This window comes from Solanum stenotomum, chromosome 6, assembly GCF_019186545.1.
Source record: "Solanum stenotomum isolate F172 chromosome 6, ASM1918654v1, whole genome shotgun sequence".
Lineage (NCBI taxonomy): Eukaryota > Viridiplantae > Streptophyta > Magnoliopsida > Solanales > Solanaceae > Solanum > Solanum stenotomum.
In genome coordinates this window covers 52,796,658-52,816,963 of record NC_064287.1, presented here as the reverse complement: position 1 = coordinate 52,816,963, position 20,306 = coordinate 52,796,658, and the positions used below count along the sequence as shown (strand labels likewise).

The 20,306-nt window shown below is 32.3% G+C and overlaps 2 protein-coding genes across 2 annotated transcripts; one reads left to right on the top strand and one right to left on the bottom strand.

Moving 5' to 3' along the window:
• The first annotated feature begins 4,323 nt into the window (after nt 1-4,323).
• LOC125869117 (lysine histidine transporter-like 6) lies at nt 4,324-8,203 on the top strand. Its single transcript, XM_049549673.1, has 8 exons — nt 4,324-4,486; nt 4,591-4,730; nt 5,120-5,503; nt 6,173-6,566; nt 6,676-6,781; nt 7,114-7,205; nt 7,422-7,490; nt 7,934-8,203. Exons 1-8 carry the CDS (start codon nt 4,454-4,456, stop codon nt 8,030-8,032), a joined length of 1,317 nt encoding a protein of 438 aa, XP_049405630.1. The 5' UTR covers nt 4,324-4,453; the 3' UTR covers nt 8,033-8,203.
• Nucleotides 8,204-13,150: 4,947 nt separating this feature from the next.
• On the bottom strand, nt 13,151-19,190 carry LOC125867997 (GDT1-like protein 4). The gene is made up of 13 exons (XM_049548591.1): nt 18,975-19,190; nt 18,800-18,868; nt 16,686-16,745; nt 16,533-16,580; nt 15,774-15,859; nt 15,641-15,677; nt 15,517-15,564; nt 14,488-14,556; nt 14,363-14,407; nt 14,211-14,272; nt 13,875-13,947; nt 13,683-13,787; nt 13,151-13,429 (listed from the first exon to the last, which is right to left on the bottom strand). Exons 1-12 carry the CDS (start codon nt 18,993-18,995, stop codon nt 13,719-13,721), a joined length of 687 nt encoding a protein of 228 aa, XP_049404548.1. The 5' UTR covers nt 18,996-19,190; the 3' UTR covers nt 13,151-13,429; nt 13,683-13,718.
• Nucleotides 19,191-20,306: the final 1,116 nt, after the last annotated feature.

Genomic DNA, 20,306 nt, shown 5'->3' with positions numbered 1-20,306 from the left:
ATTATAACAAAACTAGCATATTCTGCGTCAAATTTCTGACTCTGTTATCAAACATTGTCATTAAATATTAATGTATGTGAGTTTAATACACCAACTTTCAATACACTGGAATTTGACACTTCATTGGAACAAGTGCATCATAATAAATTTGTGAGTTATGACTAAGAAAATATAAAGAGAGAAAAAGGTCCTCAAAAAAGCTGAAGAAAAATTCAATTGAACATATTTACTCACTGTGTTCTTTATTGCAATGGACTCAACTGCTCAAGAAAACTATCTGACATTGTCAAAGGTTGTTAATTACTACTTTATATCCATATGTCTTATTTATTTTTTTCTTGTTTTTTTTTATTTTAGAGTGATAGGTAAGTAAATTTGCGCATACTTCGATTATTTGGACAGTATTAGCTATATAGTATGTCCTACAAGTAGGGGCGGAGCTAAAGGGACACAATGAGATTCATTCGAAATGTTTTTACTAAAAGTTGTATTGTATGTATAAGTTTTTTTTTTTTAATGTACATATAATAACATGTTGAATCTTTTTAACTTATTTGTATGTTTACTTTTCTGTATTTTGTATTCCTTTAGTAAAAATTACGCCTCCTCACTACCCACTAACATAGATATCGGGCACCGAGTGAGGATGAACAATATAAGCTAGGTTTGGTTTAGTAATTATTCTGTATAAAGATATTTATTAAATACGTACAAATATTAAAGTTTGATCAAATGGACATCTCCAATCTAACTTAGTCAAATTAGAACAAATTGCCTAATATTTTTATTCCTAATGAGAGTTGATTGGTAACATCTTGTAAATTTTATTCACTTTATTAACCGCTAAATCACATAGTTACGTCATATCTTAATCGGTTGTTTTTGTTCTCCCTTTTGTTTCTTTTTTGCATGCGAGCTGTGTTTTCTTTATTTGATTTTTTTGAAAAAAAAATCTTTTGTGATTCTTACTTTGTGAGTTATAATGACTTTTTAAAATTTGTAACCAATGGTTCTTTTTCATGATAAACTACTGTCAATCAATTTTTTATATTCTATAGTTTTGAGAATCTCTGTCTTTATTCCTTGTTTTTACTTTTATGTATATCTATTTTATTCCCTCCTAGTTTTGTCTAAGGATATTGATTTGGTGGGAAGTTTATATATTACTCCCTCCGTCTCATTTTATGTGAGCTGATTAGGAGTATAGGAGTCAAATTATCTAAAAAAAAAATTGTGTGAATTCGAATTTTAAAATATTTACATATTTAAAAATTATATATAAAAAAATATTATAGTTACAATAATTCACAACTTAAAATATTAAATTTTTTTAATGTAAAACCTCTTTTTGTCTAAATGATAAAACTACATCATATAAAGTGAGTGAGACTAATTTCTTTCTATTTTATGTTTTGTGCATCTGTTTTATTCTATTCTAATTTTGTCTAAGGATATTGATGTATATGGTGGGAGTTTTATATATTAATTTTTTTCCCTAGCCTCTAATAGTGCAAATTCTTTGCTTTTTCCTTTTTTTTGCTAGTGTGGGGTTTGTGGTTGAATATATACTTTACATACCCTAATAATTTATACTCAAATTAATCCCCCCAATGCTATTTGATTTTATGTCATGATTGATTTTGTAGAATCCCTAGTAAATGGGACACTTCACAAAAAATGCAATACCCTTTAATGAACATACATCTTCAATCTTTTTAATAGATTATGTGGTGGTACAAAATTGCTTCTCTATAAAGTTAACCATTATAATGATGCCAAGATAAGTACAAATCACCTACCAACTAAAAAACTTTTTTTTTACTATCATTAGTCAAGTCATGAAATATTGAAATTCTTTACTTTCAAGTCTTTACATGAAAATGACCATATTTGGAGCTTATAGTTTTTGTTCCCACAAAAAAAAAAGGGATAATAGTATTTTTGGTCTCTTAATTATTATTGATAGATTTTGATTTTAATCCTTCCAAAATATGTGTTTTGATCTCTTTTGTAGAGACTATGTTATATTAAAATTTTAAAATTGTTTTTAGAACTATGAAGTAACAATAATTAAGTGATAAGACAATTGATATCTATATAGATTAATAAAATATTCATAAGCAAATGGATCGAGAATATTTGCATGTTTCAAAGGCATATAATGTACTTAACAGATATCAGAAAGATTAAAATTAGGAGTAATCAATTATGAACCAAAAGTGATATTAACACAAATTAAAGGGGGTTCAAGAATCTTAGACCTCCAATTAATTAAAGAATTTTATATGAACTTAAAGAAACAAAAGTGTTAAGTCATTGGCTCTCATAGCATATGCTGCTTGAAAAAGAACTTTTCCTCTCTTTTTGTTGTTGGTAGTTCACTAATACTCCCTCCGTCCCTATTTACTTGTCCATATTTCCTTTTTTAGTTGTCCCTATTTAGTTGTCCATTTTGACAAATCAAGAAAGGACAACAAATTTTTTCCTATTATACCCTTATTTACACTTCTTGAAAATTGTAAAAGTGTATGTTGTTTCCCTCCAATTTATTTCACTTGAATTCAAATAAGTGGTTGTAATTTTGAAGTGAAAAGTTGTCATAAGGGTAAAATTGTAACTTCACTGTACTAATTATTGTTGTCTTAATCTGTGTGTCATTTCTAAAGTGGACAACTAAAAAGGGACGGAGGGAGTATTAGGTAGACATAACTTGAATGTTGTAATATATTTCTGACATTTTCTTTATGGATTTACAAGTACTGTAACTACATTATTTTCTATGTTGTTCGATTTCTTCAAATATATTATTTGGTGTGTGTTTGGATCCTTTAATTATTTTTTTTTGCATCTTTTAGAAATCCAACATGGATGCAGTAATATTTTTGAAGAGTTTGAACAATGCAGTCTATCTGATATGGATGTAATANTTGTTTTTAGAACTATGAAGTAACAATAATTAAGTGATAAGACAATTGATATCTATATAGATTAATAAAATATTCATAAGCAAATGGATCGAGAATATTTGCATGTTTCAAAGGCATATAATGTACTTAACAGATATCAGAAAGATTAAAATTAGGGTTAATCAATAATGAACCAAAAGTGATATTAGCACAAATTAAAGGGTGTTCAAGAATCTTGACCTCCAATTAATTAAAGAATTTTATATGAACTTAAAGAAACAAAAGTGTTAAAGTCATTGGCTCTCATAGCATATGCTGCTTGAAAAAGAACTTTTCCTCTCTTTTTTGTAGTTGGTAGTTCACTAATATTAGGTAGACATAACTTGAATGTTGTAATATATTTCTGACATTTTCTATATGGATTTACAAGTACTGTAATTTGATTTCTTCAAATATATTATTTGGTGTGTGTTTGGATCCTTAAATATTTCTTTTTTTTGCATCTTTTAGGAATTTAACATGGATGCAGTAATATTTTTGAAGAGTTTGAACAGTACAGTTTATCCGATCGACATGGAGGCAATAACATTTATAGTTATGATATATTTCAATATCAAAGTAATAACATTACAATAAAAATAGTTTTTAGCGACAATAAATATGCACATTAACAAGAGTGTTAAAGTCTATATTGAAACTAATAAAATATTTAAATTATTATATTAATTAACTATCGCTAAAGATGATTTTTATTGTAATGTGAACCAAGCAAATCATAAGTACTAAATTGTCCATAGATTACTAATCTCAGAATTATGATCTACACATTATAATTTAAGGACAAATATTTGAAATTACTTGACAATAAAAGTGTGTGAGAGCTGAATACCCCATAAAAGTGGGTCCACCTGATGTCTCTAAGATCTAATAGTACTAATATGAATTTAATGAAAATATTGGATAGTTAGAGATATAAAATTCATAAATTTGTGATAACTAATTTAGGTGGACACCCTATTTTAACAAAATTAGTGTGTACATTGCGTACCATTAACTACTCAATGAAGTGTGTTTTAATACATTAATATTGATACATAGTTTACGTAGGTAAAAAGAATAACTTATAGTTGAGGTGTAACAACAATAACAATAATAATATATTCAGTGAAATTTCATTAAGTGGGGTCTGAAAAAGGTAGAGTATACACAGACTTTATCAGTACCTCGTGGAGAGACTGTTTTCGAAACACCCTCAACTCAAGTGTATCAAACCCGAGTAAAGGAAGAAGATAACAATGAAAAAAGCATAACAGTTAAATGTGTTTTTGATCATTAACACGTAGTACTTTCGATATAATTTTGTATTCAAACCAAACGACTCATTCGTAACTCTTTGGTGATTTAAAGAATTAGAAATAGGAAAAGTGACTTCTTTAATCTTTATTCCACTCAAGCATTAGTGACAAGAACTAGTACAAATACCTGTTGTTGTTTGCTCAAACAAACTCACACATTCTTTGTCTCTTTTTCTTATTTCATTTGCAAACATGGTTTCATCTTCTCCTCCACCAGCTCCAAAGGTGAACTTATTGCAATTTTTCTTGAAATTACAACCTTAGCTTGTTTCTTGAATGGACATAAAAAAAAACTTGTTTTTATGTTCATGAATATCTTGATTTTGCAGGAAGTTCCTTCAGATGAGAAATGGGCAGAAGATGGTCCCCCTCGCGAAGCGAAATGGTGGTATTCGACGTTTCATACTGTCACTGCCATGGTTGGTGCTGGTGTTCTTAGCCTACCTTATGCCATGGCTTACTTAGGATGGTATGTATATACTAAACATGCAGAGTTTTTTCACTATGATGTTCTTGTTGTATTGATCCTTGAAAAAAATGTTTGATTTTGTTGAACTGTATGATCATTTCGTCTAAAAGCTTAAGTTGTGACACAAAACATATTTTTTTGTTTTATTACGTCTTCAGCATGTCTGCTCTGATTACCATGTTGAATTGTGTGATCATCTCGTTTTGAGAAAAAAAATATGCTTTAATGCTTCTCTCACTTGTTAGTCTGATTCTTTCCCTAGGCACTTCTGATAGCTCTGATACCATGTTGAAGTTCATCTGAAAACTTAAAACTGTTAGAGAGAACGTGTTTTTATATATTATTGAATCATGTTTTCGTTGGATTTATTTTGATTATATGTTCATCAGGGGTCCAGGGACAGTAGTGATGATCTTATCATGGTGTATAACTTTGAACACAATGTGGCAAATGATTCAACTCCATGAATGTGTGCCCGGGGTTCGTTTTGATCGATACAAGGACCTTGGAAAACATGTTTTTGGACCAAAACTTGGGGCATGGATTGTGCTTCCACAACAACTGATAGTTCAGGTTGGTTGTGACATAGTGTACATGGTTACTGGAGGAAAATGTTTGATGAAATTCATGGAGATTGCTTGTACTAATTGCACTCGAATTCGACAATCTTATTGGATTTGCATCTTTGGTGCCATTCATTTCTTTCTTTCACAATTGCCAAATTTCAATGCTGTTTCTGGTGTTTCATTAGCTGCTGCAATCATGTCTCTAAGGTAACTTATTTTCTTGATTATATAAATTTCTAGCTCCGCCACTTCTTATTTCTTTCTAGACAGTTATTTTAGCTTTTCTGAACTTGTTTACATTCGTAGATGCTCTTATACTGGTGTCACCAGGTCTTGGGGTAGTTTGGTTTGACTCGTTTATTCCACACTAATAAAAGTTGGTTGCTTAATTTTATATTATTTCCGCATTAGTTAAGTTGTTAATAAAGGAATGGAGTTCGCCTACTGGGATAGTGGATGCCCTCACGGCCTAATGAGATTTTGGGTCGTGACAACTGAACAACTTTTAAGAAAAAGTTGTGCACTAACTTTATAGCAGGCTATTTTTATCTACTTTTTGGTACAAAAGAAGTTGAAACTCATGGTAGCAGAGTATCTCTGTTCAATATTCTTATGATGTATTAGATTTTATGTGGTTTTGATAGCTGTTATTAAAATTATGATTATTTTTGACGGAATCTTAGTAGCTCAGATGGTTGACTACCTAAACTTTTTTTCAGACTCTTAAAAGATGTGGATGTGTGTGTGTTGGATCCTCTAGAAAAATAATGCATTTTTGGAGGATCTGACACGAGTGTAGAAACATTTTTAAAGAGTCAGAGTAACATAGATTAGACTAGATGTTACAAACTTTCATCTCAATCTGTTGTGCTGCAGCTATTCAACTATAGCATGGGTGGGTTGTGTGGGCAAAGGCAGAGTCCCTAATGTGAGCTACGCGTACAAGGCAACAAGTCCAGTGGACTACATGTTCCGTGTCTTCAACGCGTTAGGCCAAGTTTCGTTTGCTTATGCAGGCCACGCGGTTGTCCTTGAGATACAAGCTACAATTCCATCAACACCTGAAAAGCCTTCCAAAGTACCAATGTGGAAAGGTGCTGTATGGGCATATTTTGTCAATGCCCTGTGTTATTTCCCTGTTGCATTCATCGGGTACTGGGCGTTTGGTCAAGATGTCGATGACAACGTGCTCGTGGGACTTGAAAGGCCATCTTGGCTTATTGCAGCTGCTAACTTAATGGTGGTTGTCCATGTCATAGGCAGCTATCAGGTACTCGAATACACGAGCCAATGAAAGCTCATTTCGTTATGCATTGTTCTTACTAGACGCGATGAATGTTGTAGCTCGAGGTATATAACAAGGAAAATGCTTGTTGCAGGTTTATGCTATGCCAGTGTTTGATCTGATGGAGCAAAAATTGGTGAAAACATGGAATTTCCCACCTGGAGTACTGCTGAGATTCATCGTTCGTACTACATACGTTGGTGAGGGGATTTTTCGATACATATTTTCTAGTCCAATCGTCCCAAAATCAAGTTTTAACGAGTTGTTTGCCCTTCGTTTCACTATACTATGAATTCAGGGGCGGATGTAGCCTTTTGGGCTACGAGTTCATTTGAACGCGTAACTTAGACATAATGTGTGAAACCTTATAAGATAATATCAAGAAATATTAGATCTGAACTCATAATTTTAACGTTTACAATAAGTACATGAATGCTAAGAATCTTGAAAGTCGAACTCATTAAATTTAAATTTTGAATCCGCATCTGATTATGATCTCAGCTGAAAAGGCATTGTCTTGTTAATATTGCAGCTTTCACTTTGTTTCTTGGTGTAACATTCCCTTTCTTTGGTGATCTTCTTGGTTTCTTTGGAGGATTTGGTTTTGCTCCTACTTCTTACTTTGTAAGTCAACTTTCCAAATCTTTTATTATGTTGTTCGGACTCTCCTAAAATATTGCGGCATTCGTGTCGGATTATGCAAATATACACTACTTTTTAAGGATCTGACATGCACTTGTCAACATATTTGAAGAGTCCGAGCAACATAGATAGCTTTTTTAGATCAACTTTAATAATCAAAATGTCTTTGACTTTTTTTAATTTTAATATTTGTTGTAGCTCCCAAGCATAATGTGGCTTAAGGTCAAGAAACCAAGAAGATTCAGTACCTCATGGTGGATAAATTGGGTAAGTCCAAAAAAATTTCTCATTTTCTTCCTCTGCTTCAATGATTTTAAAGTAAATCAATAAGTTTCATATCACATACACTGACAGTGTAAAGAATTTTTATATTATCAATATATTTTAACGTGTTGTATCAAGTAAATAGTCATACTTTCCGTGTTCTTACACACTGACCAAAAAAAGAATTTATAATGTCAAGTCACTTAGAAGATAATTACTATCGTCCATAAAAAGTCAGGGAACCACAATAGGTTAGAATACACATGTTGTATAAAAATTATTTTACACTATCAATGCATACATGTTAAATTTATCAATCATGTATGCCGTTAATGACATGAGTTAAACTCGAATCAATTATAATTGGACCTTTGAATTATTTTCAATCTAATTTTTTTTTCTAAAGTTGTACTAATATAATGTTTGTCATTTTTATTAATTTTCAGGCATGCATATTTATTGGAGTATTTATTATGATAGCCTCCACAGTTGGTGGATTGAGAAATATTGTTGCTGATTCATCCTCCTATGAGTTCTATTCATGAAGAATACATTAGAAATTTAATTTAAAATAAATCTATTATTGGATGGAATCTAATCCAGAAAAAAAATCAGTTAAAATTCCAATATGTAGTAGGGCCTTTGCCCGAATCCTGATTAAATACGAGATACTTTATGTACCGAGCTAGCTGCTTTTTGTAGCAGTAGTTTGTTAAGATTTCTGATTTTAGCAAATTTCCTTTTTATCCGTTTTAGTTAAATATATCATGTTGTCTTATGCATCACTTTCTTTTACTCTTTTATTGTTTTTATTTTTTTGGTTAATCAAAGCATCTAATATTCTAAATTTACTAGCTCAATTAATTTGTATTCGCGTTGATTAGACTGATTAAGTGGATATAGCGCTTTTTACCAAGAGAAATATCCATTTTCAGGGCCTGAACTGACAGCTTAGGATCTCGACTAGTGTCGGAGCGAGAATTTTTTTTGGAGATTTAAGATATGACAGAATAAACACATCAAAAGGTAAATGAAATGCAACATCTACTAGTATATAAAAATTAAAAATAATGTCCACCTTATATGTTAGTTATATAAGAAAACAAATCTTAGACCATAATGATGGTTTAAAGTTGTGCGTATTGAGTATATAATTAAATGATAAAAATGTGTTCTCCTTAACAACTTAACATTTTAAATTAGACAATTACACATTTCAACATCGCAAACTTAATTTCAAACAAATAATATCACTAGTGGATCACGTTACCACAAATGGTATCAGAATCACCCCGGGTGCACCTTGAATAGTGTTGGGCAATACAAGGAGTTTAATTGAGTTATCATGGTGAGTCAAAACTATATATATGTCATGGTCTAAGAGTGCCAAAAAAAAATCATGGGGGACAAAAAATAACATTTTTTTCTTACATTCAATAATGATCTCAAAATGAATAAAAATATAAACCTAAGATTTATTTCATTTGGCCTACCATTATATTTTTGCTTCATTTTCTCTATTGAACTTTAAGGAGCATCTTGTAAAAGTTGGAAAACTGAAATCACAACCATGCAAGTATATTGCTTTTGTATGAGCTGAACAGATAATTAACCGAGGAAATGAGATCTATTGCCCTCTTTAATTTAAATAAAAGAAAATAATCTTTTTAATTTTTTTATTTATATAAATAAAGATCTATTGTGTGCAGATATAGAAATCTCTTACAAAAATATCATAAATAAAGAACTAGAAAATTATTTCTAACATTTATGATAATCCATTAAAATAAGGGATGAGGCACAAGTACCCCCTAGTTTATGACTTATATTTCAGAGATACTTTAACTAAACTAAGGTCTTATTACTTCCCCCCTCCCCAACTCTTTTTTTTTTGTAATTTTATACGCCTTTTGGCTTATGTAGCACACTTTGTGACTCCACGCAGTTGAGGTGCGTGGGAGATGTTTGGATGCCACGTAAGTCAAAAAGGTGTACAAAATTACAAAGGTTCGGAGGGGGGGTGGGGATAATAGAACCTTAGTTTAGTTAAGGTGTGTCTCTGAGATTTCGATCATAGTCTAGGGATACTTATGACTTATCCATTAAAATAACCTTGTACAACTTTGAACAATAAAGGGCAAACATTTACACCGTTGATATTTACAGAAGATAAATAAATACTTTATTCGATGTTTTAATTTACATGAACCTTTTTTTTAGTTCGTCTACAAAAAGAATTATCTCTTTCTAAGTTCGAAAATAGTTTAATTTGAACTTCTCATTTTACTCTTAATATATGAGACCTAGAGAACCAACATTTAATTATCTAACGCAGAAGAGAAAGAACATATATTTGGACATTATATATTAAAAAGATTCTGATTTTTTTTCCACATATATTATAGAAGAATAAAATCATTGACAAATCTTTCCTTTTTCATCTCTTATTTTAAACTAAAGTTTTTGTCTTGCTTTGTGGACTACAAAAGAATCCCTTTACAAATGCCAAAAGGTGATAATTAAAAGCTAAATGAAAAATCAAGGATTAGAATTAGTAGGATATAATTAATAATTTATGTCCATAATTACTTAAAATCCATATTCATTAAGAATATGAAATGGTTCTTTGTCCACTAAAAATTCATCATTGAAAAATAGAAAAATAACACTAGAAATTAAACATGCGTGTAACTTTGTAGTGCAAAGTGCAAACTCCATTAAATGAAATGCCACTAATGCTAATATTACCACTTTAATTACTAGAGGGGACATTATCAAATTTTATTTTCAAAGTGTGTTCTTTGACAAAATCCTGGATATTGTCATGGAGCTAATTCATTTTTTTTTAACTTTAAAATTCATGACGGTATTCTAGTTTTTTCATTTATTTAAGTTCGAGATTCATGACATTATAGACGGTGTTTTCACATAAAAAGTGATTAATTCTCGATTATGTTTGCAAAAATTGATATGAAAAGTAACTATATAACTTTCTCATATAAATTTTCATTCACTTCATTAATCGTAAACGATGTGATACGTTTCACCTTCCTATCTCTTCTTCTCTTGCACCAAAATAAAAACTTTACGTGGTCCATTATTAATAAAATATAGATGAAAATCCCAATTTTCCAAAGAACTACTTTTGTATTGTTTTCAACTTTATACCCCCAAAAGTATATTTGTTTAATTAAAAGGGAAAGAAAGTTAAAGAAAATTAAAGAAGGTTAAAAAATAAAGTCCTAGTTATAAATACTTAAATCACATGTTGTGCCGCAAAAAAGGGCCTAGTTTATGTGTTACTATAATGCAAAAGGCACTAAAAAAATGTGTTTTCTTGATGTGACACAATATAAAATTTGCTTTATTCATGGCTGCTACACAAAATAGGGAACAAAAAATTAAAGGTTTAGAATTGATTGGACAAGTTGAAAAGTGACTAGATAAATAATACATTATTTTTAATATTTCTCAATCTAATGTTCGGTACTATCACGCATTGAATTTTAACTATTTAAAATTTAATTTATACCGCATAAAAGGAAATAGTCTCGATCAAAAAAAATTCATATCTATAATTTAAACTTGAGATCTTTAATTAAAGATGGAACAAGCCATCTAATACATATGATCCCTCAATGGTAGATAAATAATATTTATGGAGTATGTATTATCTATTGATGAAAGAAAATAGTGACAAGAAATGAAGTTTGATGACTCGCAATATTATATGAACCTAATTAAGGATAATGATTTTATCCTAATTTCAAATTTATACCAAATTTCAAATTTAAGTCATCAGTATATAATAATGTCTAGCAGTGACCTATTTTTTTGGTTTCCTATCCGGTGTCCGGTATCCACATTGGAGCCCGACTAAATTTGGATTCGCGCCGGAAAGTTCCACGTTGGGGTAAAGCACTCCCTAACAAAGGCGACTCCATACCCAAGGGGCTCGAACTCGAGACCTCTTGGTTAAGGATGAAAGAGTACTTTCCACTCCACTGACCTATTGCTTAACTGATAAACTCAATTATTCGTCCTTCGAAATGGCTCTGTTAGTTTGAATTAAGGATGGTCTTCCACATAAGTGATTCGGGATCAATCCCCTTCAATGCCTATTATAGCAGCTATAGGTTATTTGTCAATGGTATTACATACATCATTTTAATGACTCAACGTCTTAGAATCGATTAGTCATAATTCTGATTGAAAATATTTTTTAGTAATTTTTTTTTTACCTAGTAATCTATGTCCTTCTCCCTAGTTTCTGAACTAGTGATATTATTCGTTTTATGCCTAGATCCATACGCCTTTAAATATGTTATTAGAATCTAAAATTTATTATGTTATGTACTCAGCATCTCTCTCATGCTTTGTTGACGTGGAATTTGTCTAGAACATGACAATACTAACAAAACCTAGTGGGAAGGAAAAATTGCCAAAATGATTAAAACAGATACTAAACTCAATATGGATAGCTAGTACCTAGACATTATTTGTTGCAAAATATTCAAGGTGGTCTTTTTTAAAAAATTCAGACTTGTCATCATCATATAGAAAGATTAACAGTAGAACATTGTCATCCAAACATTCAACAAAATGAGTGATTGCTAATTACCAATGACTAGCTAGCTTGTAGTGTACAATAACGATAATAAATTCGGTGTAATTTTTCAAACGAAATTTGAAGAGTGAAAAGAATAAAGTATACACAGATCATAGTCTATTTTTATTTTTATGGAATGGAAAGGATGTTTCTGATTAATCCTCGACAGTTCTTCTCTTTTTTATCTGAGTTTGGAACTGATAATATGAACGAGCTCGCAACACTATCTCAATATTATTATTAGTTTGGTGTTAAAATAGGAGATGCATATAAAGATTTAGGTACATTGTATCTTGTACATATAATCACTATTTAAGCCTTTTAACTTCTTTTCTGGAACTGTTTTATCTTTTATTTAACAGTATCATCCACTTTATGCAAATTAACAACTAGTACTCACTGTCTCATTTTAACCGTTGTTTTAATCTGTTTCAGGCTTATTTTTAAAAAAATGTGAAATATAAGAAATAGTTTACTAAGTTGCTTTTATTTAATTAGTGAATATAAACTGATTTTTTCAATATTATGAATATAGTTTGAACATAATTGTCAATTTTAATCTTAAATTTTGAAAGTGCTAATTATTTACGGAGTACTTGATATCCCTATATTTGCTTGGACCCTCCTAAATGTTGTTGCACTCATATCGAATTCTTAAAGAACGCATAGATAGCCTCAAGATCATATGGAGTCATTACTCAGAAGGTTGCTCAACTATCTAAAATTTGAGTATTTGTTTCTTTTTGGATTCTCAACTTATGTCTACTTGTCTAGTATAGATGCATTATGGCTCGACTAAATCCTTTGTGTCAGAAAGTTTCACATTCGAAGGCGAAAGGAAACTCCATATCCAAGAGCTCGAACTTCAAACCTTTGATAAAGGATGAAAGAGTACTCTCTACTCCCGCACAACACTTAGGTAATTTGAGTATTTATTCTACTTTTTTCTTTCAATCTCATTGTTACTCAAATTATATCAACCATTGTATCACCTGAGGTTCCCTCCAGGTAGTAGTCAAAAAATAGAAAGCAGAAAAAAGAAATGCACAGATACTGAAGAACGAAAAACCGTAGTCCATAAAAATGGTGAAATGCGCTCAATGAGAACAAGCTTATCATAAGCAAATAGAGTCTACATATATGCCTTTCAACGAAAAGGTTAAAAATAGTGGCTGCCTGCCTTGGACCAGACGCGGAGCCGTCATCTAAATTAAGGGAACAAATATCTAATTGGATAGTGTTTCTCCGATTTGCTTGCTTTTATGTAATCGTTGTACCTTTCATACCGAGGACTGCAGCAAACGAAATGTGCATCTAGACTATCATTCACTTCCTGCATGAAAGTAGTGACCCAATGTCAATCCACTCATCATCAAACACAGGCAATTTTTTTCGAAACGTTTTAGCTACTAATTGTTCTATGTGAGCACGCAGTAATTCTTCTGCCCTGTTTCTTTTTAATGATGGCAGAGATAAGCCTTGTATCTTATCCAGCAAATGTGTAACATAGCATTTACTTTGGTATTCTAACGTCAAATATAAAACTGTTTCATGCATAGAAGAAGGGAGAACCAGTCAGGACTAACCGGAGAACAGGGATATTCGTAAGATAAACGACATGGTTACTCGACTGTTGAAAGGTAGGACTGAATTCCGAAAACGATGAATAGAGATCCACCAGCAAGTCCCACCTACATCAAGAAATAACTCTGCTCTAATGAAAATGGACAAAAGAAACATAGGGGTAAGCAAGAGCAGATGTAAAGTAAATCACTCACTATTCTTTCAGATATTGAAGATGCAAGACTTTTCCCTCCTAGGACGGCAGCTGTAGTACATAAGGCTTGTCCCCTGAGAAAGATTAATGACATCATAAAACTGTGCATCTAACTGATTCTCAACCGCAATTGTGACTACTTATATTGAGAGTGCTTGTATTAATGTCTTTGACTCTCTTTTTTTTTTTTGGTCAACCATAAATCCTAATCAGTAAAAAGATTATTTGACTTCAGAGTTCAGACGAGGCACAGGAGCCACAAAGCAATATTAGAATGGCATTCATAGTAGAGAACATAAGAAGTCAACAACATAAGGCTTTAGGTCAAGAAACCTACAGTATTCCTCCAAGAACAACTCCTAGTGGATTCTCATCGGCAGCCAAACCAATGGTAGCAAGCTGAAAAGTTGTTACAACTGCTAAAATTAGGAGCAATTTCAGAAGTTTATGCAGATTTTACACTACAACACTTAATGTGCAGTTGCATACCTGGCTCTTGTCACCCCATTCACCAAAGAAGGTAATTGAAAATGCCTGCAAAATTAAGGCATTATATATAGTTGTTTCTTAACAGTGACCTTCACATTCCTGGTAGCTATTTAACAGATATTAACCTTCAGAAGGATCGGTGAGAAGAATTGAGCGAGAAGAGGCTGCCTCTGCTTCTTTAAATCATCAGAATCCTAGAAAAAGATAAACTTTGGTAAGGCTAATGACAAAGGTATGTGTTTTTCTTAATAAAATTGCAGCAACTTTACACCTGTTATTATGAGAACTAGAAAATCGGAAAGATAAGAATCTGATAGCAGACATCAGGAGAGAGCAAACACATCTTAAAGAGTCTTCATCTTAGGACATATTTAATGGTTTAATTCATGAACAAGGGACTTGTATATATCAAATAGGAACCTGTATATATCAAATAGGCTGTAATTTAAAAAACACGATCCTTCACCCAAGCTGAAATCCATTATTTTTTTTGATAACCAACTGAAATCCATTATAATGACTAGGAAGGAGGATTATAGAGATAAGTAGTACGTATAATACAAAGGTCTAGAAATCAGCATTCGGGACAGACGAATTAGAGTTAGTCAGAAAGAGAATGTAAGATTCCTCTCTTTTGAGTTCAGTTAACATAAATGCCCAATGGTGTTGAATATGTCAGAATCCTCAGTAGAAAACTCAGATGGAAATGGTGTTTGTATACATTCATCAGAAGAAGAAAGCTAACTAACAAAGGTGTTTTTGTTGTTTATATTGCTTTTTCTTCTTCTTATTTTTGTCTACTTAAGGCATTTTAGTCAAGTTTTCAAGGACAACACCTACTTCTCACAGTCAGCCGATAAAAATTTATCAGCATGCATACTACCCTCTCAAACAGAGAGGTGCTAGAGGATTAACATTCATAACTGGAAAAAATCTTAATCAATGTAGCCCACACTAGCATTTGAGTCGAGCAATAAGATAGTAAATTGCTGATATGGAGATTGGCGAGGGGTTAATAGTTTCCTTCTCATAACAGAACCGTCATTTTCATTTATCGTAACAACAACAAAGTCTTAAGACTTACTTTTAAAAAAGAAAAAGGAAAGAAAGGATATGCAAATGTATAGTATGTATACTATGAGCAGGAATGCTACCTGATTCTTCTCCTTGGTTTCTCCACCATTAGCTTTTAGATCAGCGTCCTACTTACACCATGTAAGTTAAAAATAAGAAAAGCTAAATTCATGTATGGTAATATGTAATTAGAAAAATACAGACCAGCTGGGCTTCAACTTCATCCAAATCCTCAGCTTCCCTGTGGATGAAATTAAAATTAAATTAATAAAAAAGTTATTGAGGCATACAGATTTTAGAGATCGGCAGCAGAAGTAAGCTGGAACCAAATGATTACCCATCATGAAATGCATCCCACAAAGACCATACTCCAAATCCCAAGAACAGCAGTGTTGTAATATGATGGGTCCATTTGCGCGACACCTGTGGAGAATATGTATGAACTTTTAAATTTTGTGCAAATAAAACTGAGATAATTAAAAGCAGAGTATGAAGTGCTTTGTACAGTAACCAAGGTAGTGAAATTCAACGGAGCTGTAATGATAGACTGCTAGATCATAACAATAGTGAACTCAAATAAACCAGAATACATGTTCTTCATCTGATTAACTCTAAATGCACTCGATACATATCTAACGCATGACAAGATCCTCTATTTGTTTGTACGAATTATGACATACCAACATAAATAATGGATGCATAAGTTAACTTGGATACATTGCAAGTTTTTACCATTATTTTCAGATTTCACTTAGCAATATACACCACGTGCTATTTTTTGAGAGGTACATACAGCTTATCACATTTGATAGACAGTAAGAAAGCAAGATGACTAATCTAGTTGCCCGCGACTGATCACTAGCATGAGGCACAGACCTTGAGATAAATTATAGCAGCAGTGTTTTTGTTATCATACATAATGCCTCTGTTATCCAGACTAGTAGGATGTACAAACTATTTCTATAAGAACATGATAAATATATATATTTCAAGTTCTGCTTATGACTTTATATAAAAAATGATAGCGCAAGTGAGATACAAGATTACCAGTTCATCACCAATGTACTCAAAGGGATTGCAATTAGATGAAACATACCAAATTGGGAGCAGCCCAACCAACAACGGCAGACAGAATGGTCATTACCTACAGCCACCAACATTTCAAGGGAGACTGTTATCACCCACAATATAAAGAAGGAAACGTCAAATAATGGAAAAACTGGTGAAGGAAAGGTGTATGCAGTCTTACAATTAAAGCCCCAAGGCAGCCTGACAAGACGAGTCTCCTAGGATGACGCATCGCCAAGATCTTAAAATGAAAGAAAATTTGTGAAAAACTTTTCAGAGAATATTCTGAAAAACATAAGAAACATAGGTGCTTAAGATGAGGACATCAGAATAAATTAGAATTCTAACATATAACCAAAACCTTTTAGTGAACAAAGCAGCAGCTAAATGATTAGATGTCCAAATCAAAGAGGTACTAATCTGAAAGTTCAGCGATATGGAACTCAACATATTGCAAGAGAAGTGATGAACCACAAGTTAAGTCTCACAGTTAACAACACTAGTTTGTGTTATATGATTCTGTCTTTCTATTAAAGGATAAAGAAGCATTACAATGAGCTGCACATTCAGGAAATGCAATATTATGGCCTTCATCATCATTGGTAGACTTTTTCATTTCTAATTAATAGTTGCTGGTTTAGTTTATGCGCAACTTAAGTAAGTAATGCTACAGCCATAGCTCTAAGTTGAATACTAGTCTAAGCTCGAACAGAGCCAAACTAATAAGGTCCAGCAGCAAGCAAAATAATACAACTTTTTGGTATACAAAAATCGCATAGAATTGGGTGAAGATGAAAATTGTAACAGGACTGAAAGAGTATCTTCTGCTGATGTACAAAAGCGATGAACTGAGCAGACTTTTTGGGAGTGTGTGATGGTCAGTAAGGATACAAATAAGAAGTATATCTTCTTCTGCTTTTGGCATTTGTTCTTCTGAAGTGGAATTACTTTTTGCAATTAATAATTGTTATCTACAAACTAAAAGAATAATTGGGAGAAGAATAACACAGCATATTAGAATTTGTCCTCATTCCATTGTACTGTTTAGAATCCCATTGCCAGTCAGCTATAAGAATCTCAGGTTCCAAAATATAAATAAAGATAATAGGCTACCTGATACACCCACTTTAAATACTGCTAATATAGAAACAATATCAAAAGGAATGGAATGAAGGGTAGATAACTTAACCATGCAGCAATTAAGAACAGTTCTCAACAATCTCTCCACCCCAACCCAACCCTCCCCCCCCTCCCAAAAAAAAAAACTAAAATATTTAATCAAGAATAATTTTTTTTTTTTTTTTTTGATGACAAGGGAAACCCGCAGCCGCTACCCTTTGGGTGCGCACAGGGTAAAACCCCCGCTCCTATGCAATAGCTCGCAAACCACATAGGAGAGGTAACCCGCACTAGGCAAGCCTGGTGCGACGAGCTCGACCCAGAAGGCAAACCCCTTGCTTTCGCTGGCAAGGGGTTTCGAACTTGAGACCTCCAACATGGAAGTCCCAAGCTCAAACCACTGGGCCACCCCGAAGGGTAACCAAGAATAAATTTAAAAAGACCACAATAAGAGACGAAGCAATCACTGGGAGTTACTAAAACCAAAGAACCTAAAAAGTTTCTACCTTTGCAAAGTATTAACAGAAACGCTCTGCTATTCACTTGGATATTAGGTGAGTTGAGCAGTTAACACAACTTATTAAGTAATATCTAAAACTCAGAATCAAAAACAGCAGCAATTCAATCCAGCTTCTGAACTAGTTTGAGCTTAAATATTAACCTGACCAAAAAGACTTCCTTTCTGGCATATACAAACTCTGTGATTTACTCATCAAATAAAACAAAATAATAACTCCATGATTCGTCTTGCATAGATCAAACCTTAAACTGCATTCAATTTTAACTCACTCTTGAGCTCCCAGCTACCATCCATAATCACACACATATTCAATTAATCAATCTGTTAGGCCTCAATCTCAAACGAATTGAGTTTGGCAATACAAATCCTCTATTCCACCACATTTTATTCAAAGTAACGCTAATTAATCATTCTTTTAATACAAATAAGAATTCTCTTAATCAACTCTCCAAAAAACTACAACTAGCAGTCAAAACAAACACAAAAATCCAGCTCATTTCCAATAACCGTGGTGTCCAAGTTAGCTACCACACACCTCAACCTAATTCTACTGGTACCTACTACCTCCCAGCGGCACAACACACCACAGGTATCGAATAATTCTATCCACCAAACATAATTCCAATTTAATCACAATAAATCTAATACAAACTCACCGCAGCGGCGAAGAAAGTCTTGTCTCCGATCTCAGACAGCACTGTCATCGCCAGAGACTTCGTAAACCCCTAATAAATCCCCGAAAAAATTAAAAACAAATCAAATTGATTTACTCAAAGCATATATAAATATAAATGCATACAATAACAGCGAAAGAGGAGAAGAAAGGATTACCTGCGCCACTGAAAGACTCATTTTCAATTGCTCTTCGAAGTCAAGCTTGAGAGAGCAATTTATATATATAGTGGAGAATATTGAAGGGGGATCGACTTCTTCGAGGTCTCTCTCAGTTGAAAAATGGCGAGGCGCGTGGTATTAATGGTATATAAGAAAGGGTTTTTCAGGGATGTGAAAGTGACATGGCAGGATACGTATCAAATTCTCTATGGAATCTCTAATATTATTTGGTATTCAATATGGTATTTTTATAAATTGATATTCTATATGGTATTTAATATTTATTAAAAAAAATTATTGAAATATTGAATATTGTATGTTATTCATATAATTTCTATTGATTATACTAATATTGATAAATATATAAGTTAGGATTAGTATAAAATTAATTGTTTAGTGATTAAAATTGTGACATTATATTATGATTAAATATTTTTTTATGTAATTGATTATAACAACAATAGTATATTCAATGGAATATCACAAATGGGTTTTGGAGAGGGTAGAGTGGATGTATATCTTATCACTATTCAGTGAGGAGTGAGGACAAAGAGGTTGTTTTCAAAAGACTATTGGCTCAAGTGCAACAAATCTAAGTAAAAAGAAGAAAAAATAGTGAAGGGATCACAACAACTAATAAGGAAAACATTGCAGAGCCCATGCGAAATGAATAATAGTAAACAAAATAATGTGATGATCGAAACACAATAAAAATAGCATATGATAATAAATATTAAAAGCAAGAATTACATGAATACGACTAGTACTACCACACACCTGAACAAGGATAAACCTTCGAGCAGCAAAATAACACTCCACTACCTCCTAACCTTTTATCTTGATACGCGACCTCCATACCTTCCTATCTAAAGTCGTGTCTTAGGTAATATGAAGTTGAGTCATGTCATGTCTAATCATCTCTCCCCATTACTTTTTCGGCTTATTTCTACCTTTCCTCGTACCCCTATGTCCAATCTTTCGCACCTCTTCACTGGAGGTTTTGTGTATCTCCTCTTTACATGGTCAAACCATCTCAGTCTCAATTCCCTCGTCTTTTCTTGTCAGCCACAAAGGTCATTCTCACCTTATCTCGAATATCCTCATTCTTAATCCTTATTGCTCCTAGTATCCCCATTTTTATATAATTGATTAATGAAGAAAATAATTTATACTTTGTTTTAAATATTTTTACATATCTGGTGTATTAGTATGATAGAATTCAGATATTTCTTTAAAAAAAAAAAATCTTAATTCTCTTTTATATGGATATATGTAAATCAAAATAGAATAAACTATAATTACTTATTTATCATATTGTAAAGTGTCAGA

Coding starts and splice junctions, on each gene's coding strand:
- LOC125867997 (XM_049548591.1), bottom strand. CDS start 18,995: ATGAGTCTTTCAGTGGCGCAG. Junction 16,581..16,685: donor GCTGCCTTGGGGCTTTAATT/GTAAGACTGCAT, acceptor TGGTGGCTGTAG/GTAATGACCATTCTGTCTGC. Junction 14,557..15,516: donor AAACCAAGGAGAAGAATCAG/GTAGCATTCCTG, acceptor ATCTTTTTCTAG/GATTCTGATGATTTAAAGAA.
- LOC125869117 (XM_049549673.1), top strand. CDS start 4,454: ATGGTTTCATCTTCTCCTCCACCAGCTCCAAAG. Junction 6,782..7,113: donor CGTTCGTACTACATACGTTG/GTGAGGGGATTT, acceptor TTAATATTGCAG/CTTTCACTTTGTTTCTTGGT. Junction 7,206..7,421: donor TTGCTCCTACTTCTTACTTT/GTAAGTCAACTT, acceptor TATTTGTTGTAG/CTCCCAAGCATAATGTGGCT.